Source organism: Melozone crissalis, unplaced genomic scaffold, assembly GCF_028551555.1.
Source record: "Melozone crissalis strain CALT ecotype California unplaced genomic scaffold, PUWL_Pcris_2 ptg000080l_1, whole genome shotgun sequence".
Taxonomy (NCBI): Eukaryota; Metazoa; Chordata; class Aves; order Passeriformes; family Passerellidae; genus Melozone; species Melozone crissalis.
The window spans coordinates 231,288-255,415 of record NW_026535857.1 but is presented as its reverse complement, the minus strand read 5'-3'; the positions used below and the strand labels follow the sequence as shown (position 1 = coordinate 255,415).

The 24,128-nt window shown below is 46.4% G+C and overlaps 1 protein-coding gene across 1 annotated transcript in view; it reads left to right on the top strand.

The window, feature by feature from the left end:
* Positions 1–24,128, top strand: part of LOC128946379 (collagen alpha-1(VII) chain-like) — a 110,329-nt gene that overhangs the window by 27,970 nt on the left and 58,231 nt on the right. The window contains 27 exon segments of the mRNA XM_054290110.1: positions 571–729; positions 3,034–3,162; positions 3,787–3,936; positions 5,402–5,539; positions 6,389–6,535; positions 7,349–7,468; positions 9,565–9,711; positions 9,849–10,037; positions 10,663–10,802; positions 12,295–12,418; positions 13,600–13,743; positions 14,517–14,707; positions 15,150–15,218; positions 15,996–16,076; positions 16,172–16,198; positions 16,399–16,443; positions 17,170–17,238; positions 17,333–17,410; positions 18,808–18,834; positions 18,980–19,033; positions 20,241–20,312; positions 20,539–20,598; positions 20,835–20,870; positions 21,367–21,402; positions 22,270–22,302; positions 23,587–23,649; positions 23,945–24,004. Coding sequence (XP_054146085.1) covers positions 571–729; positions 3,034–3,162; positions 3,787–3,936; positions 5,402–5,539; positions 6,389–6,535; positions 7,349–7,468; positions 9,565–9,711; positions 9,849–10,037; positions 10,663–10,802; positions 12,295–12,418; positions 13,600–13,743; positions 14,517–14,707; positions 15,150–15,218; positions 15,996–16,076; positions 16,172–16,198; positions 16,399–16,443; positions 17,170–17,238; positions 17,333–17,410; positions 18,808–18,834; positions 18,980–19,033; positions 20,241–20,312; positions 20,539–20,598; positions 20,835–20,870; positions 21,367–21,402; positions 22,270–22,302; positions 23,587–23,649; positions 23,945–24,004 — 2,588 coding nt within the window.

The following is a 24,128-nucleotide window of genomic DNA, read 5'->3' as shown; positions in this document are numbered from 1 at the left end:
AAGAAATTCCTGCTGAATTGTCCTGGAGCAGGTGTCTTCCATGAGGAAATTCCTACTGAATTGTTCCGGAGCAGGTGTCATCCATGAGGAATTTCCTCCTGAATTATCCTGGAGCGTGTGTCCTCCGTGAGGAAATAATTGTCCTGGAGCATGTGTCTTCCATGAGGAAATTCCTCCTGACTTGTTCTGGAGCTTGAGTCCTCCATAAGGAAATTCCTGCTGAATTGTCCCAGACCAGGTGTCCTCCATGAGGAAATAATTGTCCCAGAGCAGGTGTCCTCCATGAGGAAATTCCTGCTGAATTGTCCTGGAGCATGTGTCTTCTATGGGGAAATCCCTCCACAATTGTCCTGGAGCATGTGTCCTCCATGAGGAAATAATTGTCCTGGAGCTTCTGTTCTCCACAAGGACATTCCTGCTGAATTGTCCTGGACCAGATGTCCTCCATGAGGAAATTCCTTTTGAATTGTCCTGGAGCAGGTGTCGTCCAGCAGCGGGAACACGGTGTGTTTCCCAGGATGCCACAGATCTGCTCTCCAGCCTCTTTCTCCTCTGTTTTCTCTTCCCAAGAGTTCTTTGGCAAGGACCGTCCCCGGCACCTGTCTCTGGGCCGGTCGGTGACGTCCCAGCAGCTCCGTGGCCTGGCCCCCGACACCGAGTACGTCATCTCCCTGTCCGTGCTCTTCGGCCCCGGGGAGGGCCCCGGCGTCACCACCTCGGCCAGGACAGGTGAGTGCAGGGGCAGGATGGAGGAGCTACCACAGGACGTAACCTCTGAGTATCTGGTGCGACCTCGTGTGTCCCTGACTGGGGCTGTCCCTGTGCCCCGGGCTTGGGAAGAGCTTCAGATTTGTAAGGTCCCAGATTGGTTGGGGTTGGAAGAGTTGGAAGGGTTGGAAAAGTTGGAAGGGTTGAAAGGTATGGAATTACTGGATGGGTTGGAAGGGTTGGAAAGTTTGGAACAGCTGGAAAAGTTGGAAGGGTTGCAAATGTTGGGCGAGTTGGAAGAGTTGGAAAGTTTAGAAGGGTTGGAGGAGTGGGAAGGGTTGGAAGGGTTGGAAAAGTTGGAAGAGTTGGAAGGTTTGGAAAAGTTGGAAAGGCTGGAAGATTTGGAAAGTTTGTAAAAGGTTGGAAGGTTTGGAAAAGTTGAAAAGTTTGTAAAGGTTGGAAAGTTTGTAAAGGTTGGAAAGTTTGGAAGAGTTGGAAGTGTTTGGAAGGGTTGGAAGGTTTGGAAGGATAAAAAGGTTTGGAATGTTTGGAAGGGTTGGAAGAGTTTGGAAGGGTTGGAAAGTTTAAAAGGATTGGAAGAGTGGGAAGGTTTGGAAGGGTTGGAAAGTTTGGAAGATTTGGAATGTTTGGAAGGTTTAGAATGGCTGAAAGGGCTGGAAAAGTTGGAAGGTTTGCAAGGGTTGGAAGAGTTGGAAGGGTTGGAAAGGTTTGGTAGGGTTGAAAGGTTTGGTAGGGTTGAAAAGGTTTGGAAGGGTTGGAAGAGTTGGAAGGGCTGGAAGCTTTGGAAAAGTTGGAAAGTTTGGAAGGGTTGAAAGGTTTGGAAGGGTTGGAAGCCCATCTTGTTCCAACACTTTCCACTATCCCAGCTCGCTCCAAGCCCCATCCAACCAGGCCTTGGATGCTTGCAGGGATGGAGCAGCCACAACTTCTCACAGGGAAACCTGTGCCAGGACCTCCCCACCCTCACAGGCAGGAATTCCTTCCCAAAATCCCACCTCCACCTGCTCTCATTCAGTTCAAAGCCACTCTCCCTTATCCAAAGCCCCTTCCCAGTGGTGAAGTGCCCAATCTGCTCCCACTGAGCTTCCAAATATCCCAAAATTCACACCAATATTGAGTCCTCAAAGTTGTTAAAATCCATCTGCAAAAAAACTGAAAAACGAGAAATCTGTGTAAAATCTGCTGCAGGAAACCATGGGAAGATGAAGAGGGTGGAACATCCCAGTGCAGTCCTTTTTCCTAGGTGGTAAGGGCTGTCCCCTGCCTCAAAGAATTCCATAATTCCAAAGGAATCCTTCTGCGAGATCAGATTCCCTGGACAAGAGGCAGCAGGTGCAAATCCTTTGTGTCAAATAGGGAAGGTTGACGGACAAACCTTGTCCCCGTCTGAAACTTCTGCTGCCCTGGGAGCCCGGGAGAGGCAGCACTGCTGATCCAAAAGCAGAGAGGGATTCTTGGAAAAGGTTCCAAAGTGGCAGAGGGTGACTGGAAACCCTGGAATACCACAGGGAGAAAATGGTCTGACCCTTGTGCGGAAGAGAACAGGGAATATTCCAGAGCCAGGAGAGCTCGGGGTGGGTGTTTCACCTGGGGAACTGGGATATGGATCTCCTGACTCCATGGATCCCTGAACTGCCTGGCCTGGCCTTGCTCCCACTGGATCTGGGCAGAACGTGCTCCTTGATGACCTCAAGGAGTGGTGTTTCTCCAGGTGAGGATGAGGAGACACCAAGGACAAAGCCACCATTTTCAACCCTTCTATACCATTTTTACTCATTAATGTGTCAGTGATGAGCCTTTGGGCAGGAATCAGGACACTCCTGATGTTGTTCCCATCACTCTAGCCTGTCCTGGCCTTGCTCCCACTGGATCTGGGCAGAATGTGCTCCTTGATGACCTCAAGGAGTAAAAAAGTGCTGTTTCTCCAGGTGAGGATGAGGAGACACCAAGGACAAACAAAGACACAGTTTTTAACCTTTCAGTACAATTTTGACTCATTAATGTGTCAATGATGAGCCTTTGGGCAGGAATCAGGACACTCCTGATGTTGTCCCCATCACCCTGGCCTGTCCTAGCCTTGCTCCCACTGGATCTAAGGTAGAACGTGCTCCTTCATAACCTCAAGGAGTACAAAGTGGTGTTTCTCCAGGTGAGGATGAGGAGACACCAAGGACAAACAAAGACAACATTTTTAACTCTTTGATATCATTTTGACTCTTTAACCCTTTGATATAATTTTGACTCATTAACGATGAGCCTTTGGGCAGCAATCAGGACACTCCTGATGTCATCCCCGTCCTGCAGCTCCTCTGGGATCAGTCTCCAACTTCAAGGTGACGTCCCACACCAGCACCAGCCTGTCCTTGGCCTGGAGTGCCACGGCCGCTGCCACCAAATTCAAACTCAGCTGGAGCCCTGTGGGGGCAGGAAAAGGTGAGCAGGGAAAGGACATTCCAGGAACTGGGATGGTGTTCACAGGGGTCTGAGGGTGAGGGAAGAGACGAGGATCTGACTCCATGTTTCAGAAGGCTGATTTATTATTTTATGATATATATTACGTTAAAACTATACTAAAAGATTAGAAGAAAGGATTTCATCAGAAGGCTGGCTAAGAATAAAAAAAGAAAGAATGATAACAAAGGTTTGTGGCTCAGACAGAGAGTCCAAGCCAGCTGGGCTGTGATTGGCCATTAATTAGAAACAACCACATGAGACCAATCACAGATGGACCTGTTGCATTCCACAGCAGCAGATAACCATTGTTCACATTTTGTTCCTGAGGCCTCTCAGCTTCTCGGGAGGAAAAAATCCTAAGGAGAGGATTTTTCAGAAAATGTGTCTGTGACACAGCTGCACCTTCCCAAATTCCTGACCCGGTCCTGGAGGGTGGGAAAGAGATCCCACAGCTGGGAAGCCTGGTCCTGTGGCAGGTCCTTCCTCCTCTTTGTTTTCATGGTTTTATTTATGGAGATAATCCCCAGAGCTCGGGGCAATGCAGCAATTTCCTCTGGAGGAAGGAAGTGAGCTCCAGGCTCTGAAATATCCCTGTTTTTCCAGGAAAACAGGTTGCCAGGACTCGGTACCTGGGCAGCAGAGTGCTGGCCCATCGGATTGAGCAGCTGGTGCCCAACACCCTGTACAGGGTCGGTGTCCGGGCTGTGTTCAGCAGGACCGAGGGGCCCGAGGTGACCCTGACTCACCTCACAGGTGAGTCCTGATGGGAAAATGTGGAATTCTTCTTCACTCGGGGTCACCAATGTGGTGGTGTCTGCATGGGTCCCAGGACGAGGGAAGAGATGAGAATCTTGACTCCATGATTCAGAAGGCTGATTTATTATTTTATGATATATATTATATTAAAAGAAAATGATATATTAAAACTACACTAAAGAATAGAAGAAAGGATTTCATCAGAAGGCTTGCAAGGAATAGAAAGGAATGATAAAATCTTGTGACTGTCAGAGAGTCTGAGCCAGCTGACTGTGATTGACCATTAATTAAAAACAACCACATGAGGCCAATCACAGATGGACCTGTTGCATTCCACAGCAGCAGATAATCAATGTTTACATTTCGTTCCTGAGGCCTCTCAGCTTCTCAGGAGAAAAAGATCCTAGTGAAAGGATTTTTTCATAAAATATCACGGCGACAGAAAAACCCTCCTTCAGTTTGGGAGGCAAAGCTTGGATTGGTCTTGGGCACGGGATTCGCTCAGTTGGTCAAAGTCTGGTGATAAAAACACCACAATTTTGGGTTCAATACTTGTGTTCATCCCTTTAAGAGCTGGACTCCGTGATCCTGGTGGATCCAGCTCAGGATATCCTGTGGGTGGTGGAGGCACAAGCAGCCCTCACTGCTTGGTACAATAATCCATGGCTGTTCCCATGGCAGGGAGTGGACAGATCTTTCTGGCACACTGGACAATCCTGGATTTATCAACGCAATTCCTAGAGTTTTTTATCCAAAACCACCTTAGGAATGCAGGAGTCTCTGCAGGGTCTCTCACCAGCCTTCACTCTTGGGGTTTTGGGAATTCCTTGTATTGTTGTCACTATAGGACTCAAAACAACACAAGCACACACCACTGCTCTCAAGGTGAAAAAAGAGAAGTTTAGTTTCTGACTCCAACATTTATAGTTTTCCAAAAGTGACAGTGGGTTGGAGGGTGACAGTGCCACCTCTCCAATGACAATGGGCAAACCAACAGTCCATCAAATTTCTCCTCCTCCATAAAAGAATGCAAAACAATGAGTTATTTACAGAAAGTTTGTTACAAGAATGTAAACATCAGAAGGCTTAGAAAATCTTAAAAAATCAGGGCGACAGGTTGTGGCTCTGCCTCTTCCAACACGGAATTCTGGCTCCTCTCCCTGTCTTATTTGCCTGATTCCATCTCAGTTTTTTGTGGAATTTGAAGATGTGTCTGGATGATCCTGGAATTCTTTTTGTGTCCCTCTGTGTGTCACCAGTTTCGTGTGGGTGGTGAGATGTCAGGCTGAAATTCCTCAGCTTGGATTCCGTGGATCCATTAGGAATTTCAGCCTGGAATCCTGGATAATGTGTGGAAAGTAGATATCGAATGAATGCCCAAATTTTCCTCCTCCACCACAGCTCGGAGCCATGGTGCTGCTCTGGGACCGAGCTGAAATCTTATCCTGGTTCGTTTTTCCAGCTCCTTCTGGAGATTCCAGCCCCATCCCGACCATCCAGGACCTGAGGGTGACTGACGCTGGTGTCAACACTTTGGAGCTGGCTTGGAAAAGGCTTCCTGGGATAAGTCACTACAAGATATCCTGGGAGCCACCCAATGGTGAGAATCCCAATCCTTTGTCAAGGAACACGAGGAACCCACAAAAATGGGGAGTTTGGCTCAGGAAATTCCTTTTCCATGGCTGGTTGGGGTAGGTGGAGACTTCAATGTCTACAGGGACAGCTTGGACTCCTCCAAACAAGCCCTGAGCTAAGATTTAGGCTCTAACCAAGAGTATAAATATAGCTGGGGTTTGGGAATTCCAAGAATTAGCTCTTTTCCACATTTGTGACCTCATCTTTCCACTGCCTGCGCCTCAGTTTCTGATGAAATCCTTTCTTCTATTCTTTTAGTGTCGTTTTAATAGATAATTTTCTTTTAATATAATATATATCATAAAATAATAAATTTTTGCAGGGGACTCCATGTTTCAGAAGGCTGATTTATTATTTTATGATATATATTATATTAAGAGAAAATGATATATTAAAACTACACTAAAAGAATAGAAGCAAGGATTTCATCAGAAGGCTGGCAAAGAAAAGAATGGAATGAAAATAAAATCTTGTGACTGACCAGAGAGTCCGAGACAGTCTGACTGTGATTGGCCAATAATTACAAACAGCCAACTTGGGCCAATCCCAGATGCACCTGTTGCATTCTACAGCAGCAGATAATCAATGTTTACATTTTGTTCCTGAGGCCTCCCAGCTTCTCAGGAGAAAAAGATTCTAATTAAATGATTTTTCATAAAAGATGTCTGTGCCTCAGTTTCCCCATGGGCAGAATGAGTCCCTAACTCTCCTCCCTGGCCAGGTCCTGTCAGATGTGTGTGAAGCTGCTGTAACCATGACTGTTACACTTCCCTTTCCATGGACACCACGGTTTTTTTGGGATGTCTCCTCTCAGGTGACTCGGAATCCTCCCATCTGCTCCCGGCAGAGGCCGTTCCCTTCACGATCCCCAAACTGAGGGACAACACCACCTACACCATCTCCGTGTCTGCACTGGGAAAGGGGCAGCAGGGAAACCCCACGGTCCTCACGGCCAAAACCTGTGAGTGTGGGATTCAGGGATTGGGATAACAGCATCTCCGTAGGGGAATGAAAGAAAATGAGCAGTTTGGGCTGATGGACACCTTATTCCTGGAATTCCAGGATGTTTTGGGTTTCATGGATTGGGATAACGGCATCTCCATAGGGGAATGAAAGAAAAAGAGCAGTTTTGGTTGATGCACACCTTGTTGCTGGAATTCCAGGATTTTTTGGGTTGGAAGGGGCCTTGATGATCATCCACCTCCAACATTCTGTGGGTTGCTCCAAGCCCTATCCAACCCGGACTCGTTTCTTCTCAGATCCCACCAAAAACCAGACATTGATCCTTTCTTCTTATTACCAAGAAATATTGGGATTTCCCTGTCTTCTCCTGCCAATAATTCCCATTTTTGTGGCACATTGTCTTGGGATTCCCTCTTTATGCAATACCTTGACCTTTTCCAGCAGGTAAAGGCTAACATCCCTCATGAGTTGTGCCAAAATGGGCAGGTTTGAGATCAAACTGAGGAGAAAATCAGGGATGTGGAGCCAACACTGGGATTTCAGGGAGCATCTGGGAAAAAAACCACAGGGAAAACTTCATTACCCATCCCAAAAACTCAAGTTTCAGTCAGTTTCGAGTCCAGACTGAAGATCTTTCAAAATTTCCACCAATTCCCACAAAATGAGAACCTGGTCTGATTCAGCTTCTTGGAAAACACCTGAAGTGCTGGAGGATCTGCTCCCTTTCACCAGAATCATGGAATTTGGGAGGCAGAAATGTCCCCAAAGCCATTTCCAGCCCCTAAGCTTTGTCCCTTTGCTTTTCCAACAGTGGATTTGCCCAAAGTGACGGAATTCACCGTGCAGGAGGCCGCGGATTCCAGCGTTTTGTTGTCCTGGAATTCTGTTCCTGGAGCATCCGTGTATTCGCTGACGTGGGGATTGCCCTCAGGTAACGTTTGGTGAGGGAAGGAAGCCCTGATCCTTCTCCTGAGCTCCTCTGGATCCTGCTCAGCAGGAGAACCCTGGGGGTTTCCATGGCTTCCTTCAGCTCAGCTTCTCCATTTGGCTGAAAAAGAGGGAAAAGGGGAGCTGGAGGAGGCTCCCAAAATGTCCCATTTGGCCTTTGCAAAATCCCTGGGGGGAGAAAAAAAGGAGGGGTGGGAATAGCTCAGAAAAAAGGAATTTTGGCATTATCTGTGTCCCTTTCTGTCCATCAAATCCACCAAAAAAGGTGGATTTTTGTCATCCATAAAACCTCATTTTTATCTGTTTCAAATCTCTGCTCTACTGTGAAGGGCTTTTAAAAATTCCTTAATCATTCCTCACCATTCCTTTTCCCAACTGATTTGGCTTTTCAGGATTTGCCCTTTCAAAGCACCAACTTCATGATTTTTTTTCCTGGATTGGACTAAAATCCTCTTTGAATTTGGAGTTTCCTGTCCCTGTGGCTTCAACTACAAACTTTTTTCTAGGATCAGTTCACGTCCAAAGTCAATAAAGAAGCCAAATCCGATGGAATTCCCTATAATCCCTGCAGTGCTTTTGGAGCTACCAGGAGCATTAATTTTTTTTTTTTTTTTTTTTTAATTCCAAGGATATTTCAGGATTGGCAGCTCCATACTTGCAGGTTATGTCACTCAGGATGTGTGACACATGACAGCAGCATTTTTTTGGGATAAATATTATGGAAAAGGGATTTGGGAACAGAACCTTTGGAATTTTGGGGTGATTTTAGTGATCCAAAGCAACTGTTCCCCCTCCTGTGCTGTGCTGTTCAAATATTGATTGGGAAGGATGCAGAAATCCCTGATTTCAGAGTTGTCAGGGAATCAGGAATGGATAATCCCATGTCTGACAGTCCCCCTGTGCCCTCCCTCCATCGATCCAGCTGGAATGGGTTCATAAATATTGATTTTCCATCACCAGCAGATGAATCCTGACCCCTCTTCTCCATAGGATAAAATTTATGCTCCTGAGTGAATAATTCTATTTTTTTCTGGTTAATTATCCCGACTGCCAACATTAGTGTATAAAAGCAATTTAAAATTTGGCCCTTATTTTTTGTCTTGAATAATTTTCCTTCACACAACTTGATTTTTTTCCCTAAATAAACATTATTTTATTACTCATTTTCCTTGCTCCTTTTGAAGCTCATTTAATGCCTTTTTCCCTGCTGATTCCGTCCAGCCTATCCCATAAAAAATTGGATCCCTTTCTATTCCACTTGGGATCATTCCACCTGTGCATCAGACAAAATAACCCAATTATGGCTATTTTGACAAGACTTCCCAAAATGAGGGAAGCACAAGAGTTTAAATCAAATTTCAAGCGGGATTTTACTATTTTATTTAAAGGAGGAAAACCTCCCTTCCAAAAATTTTTGTGGAGAATTGAGAACAGCAAACTGGATTTGATCCTTGGAGATCTTGTCCAACCTTAATTCTATGAGTTGATGACAGTGGAGCAGATTATTTGCCCCGATTTTATTTCTTGCCATACAAATTGAGGTTTTGGGGTGATTTTTTTCTAAGTAAAATGTTATTTCAGAATAAAAAAGTTACAAATTCCACTTTGAACAGTGTCACACTCATCATTTGTTATTTCTAAAGTAAAGCACTTAGGAAATGTCAATCATTATTATGACACTTTTTTCCCTATCATTATTTTTAATCAAAATTCTGAATTGTGTGCAACCAAATTTCTCAGTCAAGTCTGATTTTATTTTTCATCAAACTTTCCATTCATTCATAGAAAATAATCTTATTTCTATCCATAAGAACCGCTGGATAGAAATTGCTCTCTCAGCCTTGAGCACCAAATTCCCTAAATTTTTTGCATAAATTCCAAATTTTCAATGCACAAACTCAACATCATTTCATCTGGTTTAGGTCCTGACCATTGCACTTTGTTAATTGTTTACTTTTGCCTCCTCTCCAAATCCTGGGAATCATCCTCAAATTCCTGTTTGCCAACAGTGATGCCACCAAAATGGGAATTACTCTGTGTTTTCCTGGCTCCCAGTGATGTTCCTCCTGTTTTCCACAGCTCCTGCTCTTTCTCAGGAATTGTTACCAGCAGCTTCCCGATCCCATCGAGTGACAGGGCTGAGCTCCAAGGAAATTTATTTGTTTTCCATAAAACCAATATTTGGAGATTTGGAAGGACCAGAGACAACGCTCCTTGCACAAACAGGTCTGAAGGATGGAGACCTGGATTTTCCAGGGAAAACTGCTCCTGAGGCTGGTTGTGGGGTTTTAAATTATTTTTCTTTTTGCTGGAGAGGGTTTAAAAAGGGTTTAAAATTCACTTTTTTTGTTTGGGTCCTACAGCAGGAGCTCCCAGGGAGGCACCAACTGCTCCAGCAGCTCCTGCGCCCTTGGATACGAGGGAATCTCCATCAGGATCTCCCAGCAGTGTGGGGACCTCTCGTCTCCCAGTGCCCACCAGTACAAAGCTCCCAGAGCCACCAGTGTGGACCAGCACGGTGCCGGCACCGCTGACAGCCCTGCCTGGGCCAAGTGAGTGTGGGGATGATGGTGATGTAGAAATTAAATTGTCAAAGCTTAGAGACCAAGATCTTCTCTGATCCAAAGCTTAGAGATCTTCTCTGATCCAAAGCTCAGAGACCAAGATCTCTGATCCAAAGCTGAGATCTTCTCTGATCCAAAGCTCAGAGACCAAGATCTCCCCTGATCCAAAGCTTAGAGATCTTCTCTGATCCAAAGCTTAGAGACCAAGATCATCTCTGATCCAAAGCTTAGAGACCAAGATCATCTCTGATCCAAAGCTCGGAGACCAAGATCTCTGATCCAAAACTTGGAGACCAAGATTTTCTCTGATGCAAAGCTCAGAGACCAAGATCTTCTCTGATCCCAGGAGCTAAAACTTAGTTTTAAGCTTAAACTCAACTAAGGTCTTAATTCCCGGAATAACAAGAGTGGAAAATGTCAGGGAAGGCCCAAACCCCATAAATGCGGTGAAGGCCTCAGCGCAACCCTGAGGGGGGAAGGTGCTACTGGTCTCCCAAAAAATGGCATCACAAGAGGTTTGGGGTTTGTTTTGGTGCTCTGAACACGCAAAACCCCAGGATTTAGGGTGATTTAGGACCCCTCAGCTCATGGAATTCCTCTCTTCCCTCTGCAGTTTGTGGGAAGCTCAAGGCAGACGTTGGGTTCCTGGTGGATGAATCCTCAAGTATTGGCCAGAGCAACTTCAACAAAGTGAAGGATTTCCTCTTCCGGATCGTCTCCTTTTTCCCCAAAATTGGGCCTGAAGGGACACAGGCAAGATTTATTTAAGTTTTTTCTCCTGGAGCAGAGTCTGCTCACCCAGGAGTTGTGGAGCAGATAGGCCAGGGAAAGACCTGTGTGGAACAAAAAAGACAGGAATTAGTGTCTCCTCAATGTCAGCTTTCCTATTTGGACAGATTTCCACTTCTGGGTTATTTTTCTAAGACTTAATCAACAGGAATAAAGCAAATTCCACACCTGAAATGCTGTCTAGGTTAGGCCAGAGATATCTTGGGTGCATATTCCCCTCTCGGATCCCATTTCTGATCCCATCCAGAGTGGGAAATTGTTGGAAATCCAGAGTGAGGACAGATGGGAATCCAGAGTGAGGACAGATGGGAATCCAGAGTGGAAATGGGGGCAAATCTAGAGGGAGAATTGTTGGAAATCCAGGGTGGGGGTAGTTGGAAATCCAGGGTGGGGGTAGTTGGAAATCCAGACTGGGAAATGGTGTGAAATCCAGAGTGGGGAATTGTTGGAAATCCAGAGTGAGGACAAATGGGAATCCAGAGTGGGAATGGTGGGAAATCCAGAGGGAGAATGATGGAAAATCGAGAATGGGGATGGTTGGGAATCCAGAGTGGGGATGGTTGGAGATCCAGAGTGAGGACAGATGGGAATCCAGGGTGGGGATGGTTGTAAATCCAGGGTGGGGATGGTTGGAAGTCCAGAGGGAGAATTGGTGGGAATCCAGAGTGGGGAATTGTTAGAAATCCAGAGCAGAGATGGTTGGAAGTCCAGAGTGGGGAATGGTGGGAAATCCAGAGGGAAAATGGTGGGGAATCCAGAGTGAGGAATGGTGGGGAATGGTTGGGAAATCCAGAGAGAGAATGGTTGGGAATCCAGAGTGAGGTCAGATGAGAATCTGGAGTGGGGAAACGGTTGGGAATCCAGGGTGGGGAATGGTTGGAAATCCAGAGCAGAGATGGTTGGGTGCAACACACTGCAACAGTTGGGAAATCCAGAGTGGGAATGGTGGGAAATCCAGAGTGAGGACAGATGGAAATCCAGAGTGGGAATGGTTGGAAATCCAGATGCAGATCAAAGTGGGAATTGCAGGATGTCCCAGCAGCTCCCTCCTCCAACAGAGACCCAAAACACTGGGTCATGATGGGAATCACCCCCAGGACAAATGAAGCCTGAAGGATTTAATGACAGCAAAGCCAATGGGGAGACTCAGTTCCTCATTTATTTGGGGTCATTTATGTAATTTAAATTAGGAAGGGAGAGTTACGGAGCTCGGTTTAAGTTTAGCAGGAAATGGGAAATTCTTGGACTCTGCTTGGAGGTTTTAGGTGAATGATGAAGTCACCCTGGGTCAACAAATAACTCTGGGAACATTAAAAAAAATTGATTTAGGTGAGGATCTGACTCCCTTTTCCCAGAGAATTCAACCTCTTCCCATTCCCGGTGCACCACGCTCTGACTCGAGGCAGTCTGTCCCATTTCCTGTGGATTTGGGGTTTTTAATCCCTGTTTTTGGCAGGTTGCTGTTGCTCAGTACAGCGAGGAGCCCAGGGCAGCTTTTCACTTCAGCCAACACCGCGACCGCAATGGAGCCCTCAGAGCCATCAGGGGGCTGAGCTACACCGGAGGCAACACCAAAACAGGTCTGGGAAAGGAACCTGGACACCTGGGATGGTCCTTCTGGCCCAGGACAGAACCTGGAAGCCAAGGAAAACATTCCTCTGAGTGGTTTGGAGCCATTTCCTTGATGGGAACGTTGTGCTCAAAGTCATTTTCAATTTGAGAAGAGATTAAATTTGATTTTCAGGAGTGTTTTTTCCAACCACTTGGTGCTTTATCCATGTCCTGTTTTTTCCTCATTATTTTATGATTTTTCCTGCACCTGAGGGAGGTTTTTACACCATAAACATAAGGATGGCTGTAGTGAAGCATTCGTGCATCCCTGAAATCCAGATATTTTGGCTCATTTAAAAAACTCAGAGAGGGATGACACTTTCCATGTGTTTATTCCCAGCTGGACACTGGGAATACCTGGTTCCCTGGAGGAACACAACCAGGAATGGCAAATTAAAGATGGTTAATTTTTATTTAATCATTTAGCCCAGTTGATTGAAAGCTGGTGCCAGTAACTCCAAGATTTGATCCCCCCTATGAACTATTCAGGAATTGGACTCGATGATCCTTGTGGATCCTTTCCAACCTGGAATATTCTGTAGTTTTGTGATTTTTCAATGAATTCTTCACATTTGAGGCAGCCAAATCCCTCATCCTGCCTCAGTGGTATTGGATAAGAGCACAAAAAAACAGAAAAAGTCAAAATACAGGAATTTTCATGGGATTGCTTAGGGAGAGAAGGCATGGAATTGGTCAGGCTGGAAATTCCTGGCTAACTTCACCTTTTTTAATTCTTTTTATGGAGTTTGTGTCAATAGGGACATTTTACTCCATGTAGGAATCTTTCCATAGTGTTTTGGAGCTTCTTGACCATTTCAATCTGCGGGTGATTTCTTTGTGGAGCTTCCTTGGTCTTTCCAAAGACATTTGGAAATGGGAATTCTGTGGATTTTATTCCAGAAGCGTAAGAAAAGTTAATTAAATTTTCTGAATATTTTGGCTCCCCTTTTCCAAAACTATCAGCTGATCCCACCAGAACCATTCCAGCCAAGCTGATTTCCACCTGTTATCCTCCAAAAGATGTTGTCCCACACCCAGGGCTTTCCACTTTTGAGGAATTCCCTTCACCCTCCACCCATGGAAGGAGATCCAGAGTCCAAACCTGTGGAATTAACCCAGACTCCCACCCTGTCTCTCCCTGTCTGCTCAGGCCATGCCATATCCTACGTGCTGAAGGAATTATTCCAGCCCTCCAGAGGGATGAGGCCGGGTTTTCCTCACATCCTGGTGCTCGTGACCGATGGGCAATCCCAGGACGACGTGGTGTCCCCAGCCAGAGCAGCCCATGCCTTGGGTAGGAGCTCCCAGTTGGGTTTCCCTCAGTTCTCCATAAATTTTGAGATAGTTGAGGGTTACCCTGTTGTGTTTCCCTTGGTTCTCCATGAATTTCCAGGGGTTTGATGTTACCCCATTTTGTTTCCATGGTTCTCCATGAATTTCCAGGAGACTGATGTTGCCCTATTCTGTTTCCATGGTTCCCCATGAATTTCCAGGGGTTTGAGGTCACTCTGTTGTGTTTCTCTGTTCTCCATTAATTTCCAGGAGTTTGAGACTGCCCCAAGTGTTTCCCTTGGCTCTCCATGAATTTCCAGAGGGTTGATGTTACCTCATTTTGTTTCCATGGTTCTCCATGAATTTCCAGGGATTTGAGGTTCCCCAGTTGGGTTTTCCTTGGTTTTCCATGAATTTCCAGGGGTTTGAGGTTGCCCAGTTTTGTTTCTCTCTGTTCTCCATGAACTTCCAGGACGTTGATGTTACCCCATTTTGTTTCCATAGTTTTCCATTAATTTCCAGGGGTTGAAGTTACCTTGTTGTGTTTCCCTCAGTTTTCCATTAATTCCTAGGGATTTGGTGCCCTGTGTGAGGAGTCACTTTGAGGGCACTCTTGGTTCCTTCCCTCCTTCATCCTTTCTCTTTTCTCTCCCCACCTTGGTTTGCTGTAACTCACACCCAGCTCCAGGTGACTTCTCTGTGGGCTCCACCTGATCCACCAGAGGTTTTTACCAGGTGGGAGTTTGGAAACACTGATCCCAAGGATTGGTAGTGGTGGGACCCATGTCATTCCAGGGCTCCGTGTCATTGCTGTGGGGGTCTCGGGAGCTGACCCCATGGAGCTCCACAGGATCTTGCTGCAGCAGAACCCCCAGAACGTTTTCTACGTCAGCACCTTCGATGACTTCCCCCAAATCCTCCAAGAACTCATAGAAGCCATTTGTTCTGATCCTCAGCTTCTAGGGACCCAAATCCCACTGGGAAAGGTGAGTTCCTACTCCAGGAAGTAAATCCAGCTTGGAGTGGGTCAGGCACAAGGAAAATCTTCTTCCCCGAGGGAAGTTTCAGAGCAGAATCAGAGTGTATTTAGGACACTGTGTCCCATCCTGACCTCACTGTTCAGCCCTGAAGAAATCTTTGAAATCCAGGGAGTGGAACTGGGGAAGCCAGGATAGAGCTGGGAATGTTTTGGTGGATAAAGCCACTGCAGAACACTGAGATATATTAAAAATTCACATTATAAATCCATAGGAATAGACTTTAAATATCTGAGAATTCTCCAGGATGGTCACAACTTTGCTTTTCCCTTTTTTTTTTTGCCTAAGCCAAGGAATGTTTTAGTCTGTGTTTCCTGGTCACTCTGGTTTATTTGCCATCCTTTGATGGATATTAATTCCCTGATAATTTTTTTTCTCTTTTCCATTGAAGATCCCCAGGGGCTCAGCTGCTCACAGGGGTTATGACCCCCACACTGCAAAGGGAGAGAAAGGGGAGCGGGTGAGTCACGGAATTTTCTCAGTTGGAAGGGTCCCACTTGGATCATGGAGTCCAGCTCTTAAGGGGATGGCCCCACAGCATGATCCACTTGGATAATTTATATCGTGGAATCATGGAATGGTTTGGGTTGGAAGGGACTTGAAAGATCATTCAGTTCCAACCTCAACACCTTCCACCATCCCAGGTTACTCCATCCAGCCCGGGCCTTGGGCACTTCCAGGGGTGGGACAGCCACAGCTTCTCTGGGAATTCCATTCCAGGGCCTCTCCACCCTCCCAGCCAGGAATTCCTTCCCAATATCTCATCCATCTCTGCCTCTGGTAGTAAATACAACCAAATTATGACCAAGGAAGAGTTTGAGCAAAGACTCACCCTCAGATCTTTCCTGTTGCTGTTTTGCTCCTCCTGCTCCACGCTGGCTTTGAAAATCCAGGAAAAGGGACCTGCTCTGGGATTTGGGAATGCTCTCAAGTGTCAGGGTGCTGCCTGAAGCTGTTGGGGTTTGCAGGTCTGAGGCCATGCCCCCCACGCTGCTCTTTTCCATGATTTTAGAGTCTCCTTGGAAAATACAATCAAATTATGACCAAGGAAGAGTTTGAGCAAAGACTCACCCTCAGATCTTTCCTGTTGGTGTTTTGCTCCTCCTGCTCCATGCTGGCTTTGAAAATCCAGGGAAAGGGACCTGCTCTGGGATTTGGGAATGCTCTCAGCCTGAAGCTGTTTGGGTTTGCATATCTGAGGCCATGCCCCCCACACTGTTCTTTTCCATGATTTCAGGGTCTCCCTGGGAAGGACGGCATTCCTGGGCTGCCGGGCAGGCCGGGCCGGCCGGGCCCTCCAGGCCCCCCTGGAATCATGGTATGGATTGGTTCCAACAAACTTTTCCTAACAAACTTTTCCAAAGGGCCATTCCAGAGAAAAGTCACCCGCATCCCCCCCATCCTGTTTTGCAGGGCCTCCCTGGCAGCCAAGGTGACGTTGTGAGTATTTGGGGTCCTGGGTTGGTTTGGGTTGGAAGGGGCCTTAAAACTCATCCCATTCCATGGGCAGGGACACCTCCCACTGTCCCAGGGTGCTCCAAGCCCTGTCCAGCCTGCCCTTGGACACTGCCAGGGATCAGCACCCATGGTCCTGGGGCTGTTTTTCTGTTTAACACTGCAGAATTTATTTTTAATTCCAGGGATCTCCGGGCTATCCAGGACCTGCAGGGCCGAAAGGAGACAGAGTGAGTTCCATTCCTGGATTTCACTGGGAAAAAATCACTTCTTTGTGTGTGACATGAAATGAAATGTGTGAAATGAAAATTCATTTCATTTGTTGTGACCTCTCTTTTCCAAGCATTTTCATCAGGATCTCTGGCAAATGTGAATTTTTAAGCTGTATCTACCTAATCCTACACTGCCAGACTTCAACTTTGAGCAGTTTCCCTCAGGAATTTTATGTCTTCATGGAGAAAAGTGCTCAATCCTAATCTCAGGTTCTGGGCACAGTTAATTAGTTAATTAATTGCAGAAGAAGGTGGGGTCATTGTGCCTTTCTGAGCTTCCATTATTAACCATTTCCATTATTAACCATTTCCATTATTAACAAACCATTATTAACAAACTAACAAACCTGAGTTTCCATTATTAACAATCCATTTAGGACACTAAAATATTTCAATATTTACTGGGGGCAGACCCCAGGAGGAGCTTCCTGCCCTTCTCCCAGTCCCCATTCCTCCTCTTTCCTTGCATCTCCCTGAGCTGTCTGTGCAGATGAAGATCAGGAACGGATCCTGATGAAAGCCAACTTTCATTTTTTCCCTTGGGATTAATTTTTTTTCCATGCCAGCAAACAAAACTCAGGTCGTGGCCATGCGGGTTTTGGGTACCAGGTGCTTTGGGTTGATGGAATTTGCCCTAAATCACCCAGTCTGCTCCTGGATCTCCCAAAGTGCCTTTATCCACAGGGAGAGCCCGGCTATGTCCTGGGAGGCGTGGAGGTGATTCCTGGCCGGAATGGGCAGCCTGGCCCCCCTGTGAGTATCAAACCCTGGGTGAGGGGAACCTTCAGCTTCCCAAAAGCTGGGAGAGATCCCAAATCCCTCTCTCTCCCGTTTTTCCTTGTTGCAGGGACAGAAGGGGCAGCCGGGGGTGCCTGGGGTTCCAGGACCACCAGGTTCTCCAGGGCCACCAGGAATCTCCATCAAGGTGAGTCTGCAGCACCATTCTTGGATGTACCACTGGTGCCTTGAGAGTCTGACCTCGAACAGAGGCTGGGCAGAGCTCCAGAATAAACCAGGGGTTCATGAAAAGGATCTCCTCCGTGGATGCACCTTGGGCAGCACCAGAGCCCAGCCAGGGCTGCACCCAAGATGAACCAAAACGGCCCCAAAATGCACGAGCGCTCCCGGGGTCTCTCCCTGGGATCAGTTCTGCTCCATTTGCACCTTGCAGTTCATTGTCCCATTCCAGCTTCAGCCCAGGCAGTCCCACCCCGCTTGTTTTTCTCTCTGCAGCCCACGGGGTTTGTGCTCCTGGGCTGAGATTGGGATCATTTGTCCTTGGTGCCCAGCTGGAGCAGGAATTGTTTTGTCTCCTTTCTCTGTGCACAGAGTTCTATGTTGGGAGGGATGAAAATTTGACAAGAAGATCTCACAGATATGTGTGCTTAGCAGAAAGATTTTTAAATGTGGAGTCTGATGAAGGAATAGAGATGGAAGCAAGTTTTGATATAAAAGAGAAGAATTGCAGAGTCAGTCTCACTGGATAACCAAGAAGGCAAAGGGTGTGTTAGTTAGAAGGGTTTTTATGGCTTAGAGCAAAGGATAAACCCACCCCAAACAAGAAGATGTTTGTACCAAGCACAAAGAGAGCACAGGCAAACAAGGCAGCAAATGGTGCAAGTAGAAAAAAGGGCTCAGAATTTTCCACTGCAAGAAAACTGAAAAACAACTTCTAGCCGAAACTGTAATGCACTAACTTTGAGTGACTGGAGAACAGTAACATGAATATGGTAATTACAGTAGTTATGACAGGCCATAGATAACAGTTCAGGTATAGATTGGTTCTGCTGCATTAAGGTGCTCAGCAAAGAAAAGTCTATAATGCATTGTAACCAAAACCAAAGGGTCTCCAGGGCTGCCTGCAGCTGGAGCTGACAGCTGTGGGCACAGCTCTGTCACCCACAACCCTGGACTGCTGTGACACCTTGGGTACAATAAACTGTATTTTGGATACAATAAACTGCATTTTGGATACAATAAACTGCATTTTGGAGAACCCCTGGAGTCCCACATCCCTCATTTAGGCTCTTACCATCCCATCCCATTATATGAAGCCCAGACCCACACACTAAAGCAGCACAGAATGTGAAAAATATAAAAACTAAACCCTGAGTTATCAGCACAAGAAAAGGAGACCCAACTCCCAATATCGCAGGTGGAGGTGTCTGGAGACCTCTCCTAAAGCTCTGCTTTCTGCTGGGAGTGGGAATTTTGCTCTCCTGGATTGTCAGACTGCAGGATTATTTTTTTCTGGGATGAAGTTTGGTGAGGAGCCCCTAAATGCCCATCCCATGGGGATTCTCCTTGTCCTTTGTGTTTCAGGGTGAACCAGGGGACTCAGGAATCAGGGTGAGTACCTGAGATCAGCTTTCACTTGGGGATGAAAAGCCTTTTTTCCATCATTATTTCCAAAGTTCTGGCTTCCAAACTTCCCAAAATTCCATGGAGATCCATGAAGGGATCATGGAGTGGGACTTTCCTGTGCTTCATGCAGGGTCCCCGTGGCAGGAGTGGCCTCAAAGGTGACAGAGGAGACACAGGAGAGCCGGTGAGTGGTCCCAGGAAATCAGGGAAAAACTGGGGCAGGTACAGAGGAGGGAAAATGTGAATCAAGAACAAATGGCCCAAAAATGGGAGCAGATCCAAAACAAGGGAATGTGGGAATCCACAAAATTAGAGGGTTTTGGGAAAGCTGAAAAAGGCAGCTCAGAGCAGTAGAACTGTGATTAGAGCTAAGCAGCAGCCATGAGATTGGTCAGCAGAAAAATTATGTAGAAGTAGAAAATTAAAGACAAATAGAACAATGGTCTGTATATTAATGCTTGTCTAGAATAACTCCCTAAGCTGCAGAAAAGTTTATCTGGTGAGATATGAGGGAGTTCTAAGTTAATAAAGGAGCTCTGTGCGTTGTGTTTAAGGCTCACAAGCAGGAATTGGATTTGAAATAAGCCAGCACTGTTTAACCAAAGGCACCTGTGCTTGCAGTGGTTGGATGGAACTGCTGTCAATGTGCTTTTGCTGTGTGGGATTGGCCAAAAAACTGTTAAAGTGAGTTGTGACATTGAGTTCTGTGTCTGCTGCCTGGGGTGTGAGCTGAGGGCACCTTCCCATTGCCACAGCCATGGAATGAGGCTGGTGCTGGAAAATCAAACAGCTCAAGGCACGTTCCCAGCAGCCCTGTCCTGTTTGTGGTTTGTACAGAGAGCCTGGCTGGTGACAGGGAATGGGATGGTTCTTCCCAGAAATCACCCCACAAGGAGGTTTGGGGTGTGGGGAGTTTGAGTTCGGGGGGAGATATGAGAGGGAACGAAGTCCATGGAGGATTACTGGGAATACAAGACACCAGGACTGGTTTGGGAATTCCCTGTGTTACAAATGGCTCCATCTGAAGGATAACATCCCTGTGCTGTTCTTCCATCCTTCCTGGGTCTGTTTTTGGTTGGTTTTGCCATATTGGAGAGCCATATCCCATAAACCAGCCCTCTCCATGGGTCTGCATTCACCATTCCAGACCAACGTGGGCTCCCAGCCTCTGCCTCCCATCGTTTCCCCTTCCTGAGTAAATCCAGGGATTCAGAACTTATTTTTGAGGGAAAAGGAAATTTGGGAATGCACAGACAGCTCTGTAATTCCTCACTTTCAAAGGAATTCCTCAGGTGGACAGATCAGGATAAATATTTCTCTGCAGAATTAAAAATAAACCTTGCCAATTTGAAGGGAAATAAAAAGATTTGATGATGTTCCTTCCTTTCCAGGGAAAACCTGGTTTGCCAGGCCCTGTGGGGCTCCATGGGGCTCCTGGACTGCCTGGACCACAGGGAGAAAAGGTTGGAAATTCCTGAATCCCTCAGCCCGGGGGGAAAATGACAGGAAGAGCAGGGAAGGCGTTTTGGGATGTCCCAACATTCCTGGAATTTGCTCTGCTCAGAGCCAAACATTTCCAGAGGGAATTTCTCCCCTCCTGCTTTGCTGAGGGAGACTCTGGAGCAGAAATCTGGGAAGGATGGGTGATCTGGGGTCAGCATTCCCGAGGATTCTGTGCTTTCCTTGCAGGGAATGGCAGGAATTGGCATCCCTGGCACTGCTGGCACGAAGGGGGAAGAAGGAGAGCAGGTGGGTTGGGAACCCTGCAGTGAGGGTTGCATTAAAATCCTCTCAGAGTGTTCGATGTCTCCAAAGTCTCCTCCAGTTTTTAGGTTTTCCTTGGAATCCCGTGGTTCCTTGTGGAAAGGGTGAGAAAATTGAGGAATTTGGGGTTTAAAATCAGAGTTCCATGTGGAAAGGGTGAGAAGAGGGAGAATTTTGGGGTTTAAAATCTGAGTTTTCACTGTTTCCTCTGTTGTTTTCAGGGAATGATGGGACCTCCAGGAGCACCAGGACCAAAGGTGGGTGCTGAAATCTTGAACCTGGAATTCAGGTTCCAAGGAAATTTCTTCCCCTAACCAGGATCATAATTAATCATCATCATAATTCCTGTGGGAACCATTGGATCATGGAGTGGTTTGGGTTGGAGGTGACCTTCCAAAGCCTGGTCGAAACCCTCTGGACTGAGCAGGGACACCTTCAAACCAACCTGACCTGGAGCCTTCCAGGCTCAAAAGCAAAAAAAAGGGAAATAATTTTCCACTCCCTGCACTCTGGAATTCCTTGCTGCCAAGGAGAGGCCTGGAATGGCAGCAAGGTGGGATATTTTCAATAATAAACAGCACTTTTGTGGCCGGGGAGACTCCAGAGTCCCAGGCTGGAAGAGCTGGTCTGTAATTAATGGAAAATTGGGTTGAGGAGCTCCATCCTTCCCTCCCTCCCTCTGGAAGGCAGCAGGAGCCAAAAATGCTGGATCTGTTTCCATTCTGGTGGAAATTCCCTTCTGATTTCTTCCAGGGAATTCCAGGACCTCCAGGGCAGAAGGGAGACCAAGTGAGTGGAACAGTGAGAGAACATTTGACCAGCTCAGGTGCAATTATCCTGATTTTTCATCCTGTTTTTCCCAGCTTGTTCCCTGTGAGATCCAGCAGGGATGACCTTGAGCTCAGTTCTCCCCTCTCCTTGGCTATTGTTCTTCTGAGATGACTTTTGGGTGCTTTCAAGGAATAATTGGTGGGAAAGGGATGAGCAAAAAGTTTTCCCTGCCTCACATTTCCCATTCCATTGGCCGCCGTTCCTTCCTCTTGCCTTGCAGGGAAATCCAGGATTTCCAGGTGCTCCAGCCTTGGAGGTAACTTGGAGTGGTTGAGAGCCCTTCTTGTCCTTCAGCTGTGCAGCTTCAACCCCAGAATTCCAGCATTCCAAGGGCTGTGTCCCACAGAACCGTGGGAAGAACACCCAGACCTTTTCCCTCACCCTCCTGCCAAATTTGTCCTCTTCTCCCTTTGCTCCACTTCCCATATTCCCAATATTCCCATTGTCCCCTCAAAGGGGCTCCACTCATCTCCAGGAAGGATGAGGATGAAATTTCCCAGCACTGAATCCGTGTGCTCCAGGCTCCTCATCCACAGGGATGAGCCCTGCTGGACACCCACAGCTCTCCACGTCCCCCCAAATTCCAGCTTCCAGGAGAAACCTCTGTAGTGGCCACCTCTGCGTCCCATAAAACGTCTCATCCCATAATAATTCTTATCCCATAACAATTTTTATCCCGTAACATTCCTTGCGTGCTTTGGAAAAGGTACCATGAAAAGGCAATTTTTAAAATTTTAAATTAATTTTTTAAAAAAAATTTTAAATTAAGTAAATTAAATTTTTTAAATAGAGTTTAACATTTCTGTGATTTCTTCTTCTCCTCAGATTTCGGGGCCTCCAGGCACGAAAGGTGTCAAGGTAAGACTGACATTTAATTAATTAATTCCTTAATTAGCACTGCTTGAAAAGGCAAGATCTATTCCTGGAAAAGCAGAGGTTGTTCCAAGTTTTCTGAATTCCATCTCCCTTGTGATTGACAGGAGAGGAGAGCTTGGAAAATCTTGTCCTGGGGATATTTCTCTTGCTTTTATTCACATTTTGTACCTGGTATTCCCCTTCTTAGTCCAGGGGGAAATTTGGGATTTCAGAATGGAGACATCACTCAAGTGCAGATCCAGCCCAATCCCAGAAGATTCTTCCAGCTGTTCCCTGGCTGAATTATCCATATTTTCCAGCTTTAGACAATTCCAGTTACTTTCTCAGTGGCTTTGAGGTGGAACACGACCTGGAATATTTTAAATGGAATTTTTAACTTTTTTTTTCTTTTCAGTCTTGCTTTCTCATTGCCAACCTGCCAAGAACCTTCTCTCTGTGAGAAGGATTTGCTGCAGGACTGATTCCCTGTGGTTTTTCCATGGAAATTCCCTACAGTGCTTCAGACCTCCCTCATTCCACAGACACAATGAATTTTAACTTTTTTGCTGGGATTTGATGTTGGAATCACCTCCTTTTATTGGTCCTAATTACCCAGACTGTTAACCTCAGCTGGCAAAAATCCCTCTTTTCTTTTAGGCTGAGCTTAAGTGGTGTCCTGGGAATTTTGCTGTGGCCTTGTGATGGAATGTGGCCTGGAATATCTGAAATTTTTTATTATTCTTCGTGATATTTCACTGACAACCTGCAGAGAAATGACACGTGTTCATTTTATTCACTTTAATCCAGTAAAAATGCGTTTATGGTGCTGCGTAATGTGGCAACAACTGTGATGAATTTTGGATGGCAGAAGGCAGGTTGGAAAAAATGGAAAAAATTCCACATAAATCCAGCCTGGGTGGATGGATGGGTGGATTTGGCAAAGGAATTTTTTCCAGGGTGCAGAGAAATTAGTGGGGTTCATTTAATTTGCTTTAAACCACTAAAAATGCGTTTATGGTGCTATGTAGGGTGGCAACAACTGTGATGAATTTTGGATGGCAGAAGGCAGGTTGGAAAAAATTCCACAAAAATCCTGGATGGATGAGGGATGGATGAGGGATGGATGGATGGATGGATGGATGGATGGATGGATGGATGGATGGATTTGGCAAAGGAATTTTTTCCAGGGTTCATTAAAAGTGCAAAATGCAGCCCTAAGGAGTCACAGGAGCACGGCTTGGCTTCCTGCAGGATATTCCTGGTTCCAGGTGTGTCTTTTATTCCCAGGGAGATCCCGGACCAGCCGGACCACGAGGTGACAAAGGAATCCCAGGAGAAAAAGGGGAGAAGGTGATGACCTCGCACTTCCTTCAGGGATAAAAGGATTTATTTTGTTTGTGGCCACCAAGGAAACTCTGAGGGAGATGGAATTCCATCCATCCAGGAATCCAGGGGAAGATTTCCATGTGTGGAAATCCAAAGCTCCTGGAAAGGAAATCAGGGAGGGGATAAATGCTCAGCTCCTTGGTTATCCATGGGGATGGAAGAACCTTGTATCTGCTCTGGCTTTTCCTGCTCTGGGGAAATTTCTCCTGAGCTTGGAAAAGTTGCTTTGGTGAGACCTTGAACCCCTTTGTTTTTTCAGGGAAGTCCAGGATATGGAATTCCTGGCCAGCCTGGGCTGAAGGGAGACATCGGTGACCGGGTGAGTGGGACAGTGGGGTGGGTGTGGAATGGGAAGAAGGGCCCAGGGGACAAACCAGGAGGTTTAGGGACAAAACCTCTTTGTCACCTCCATGGATTTGTTGGCCCTGAGGAGATGAACGCTG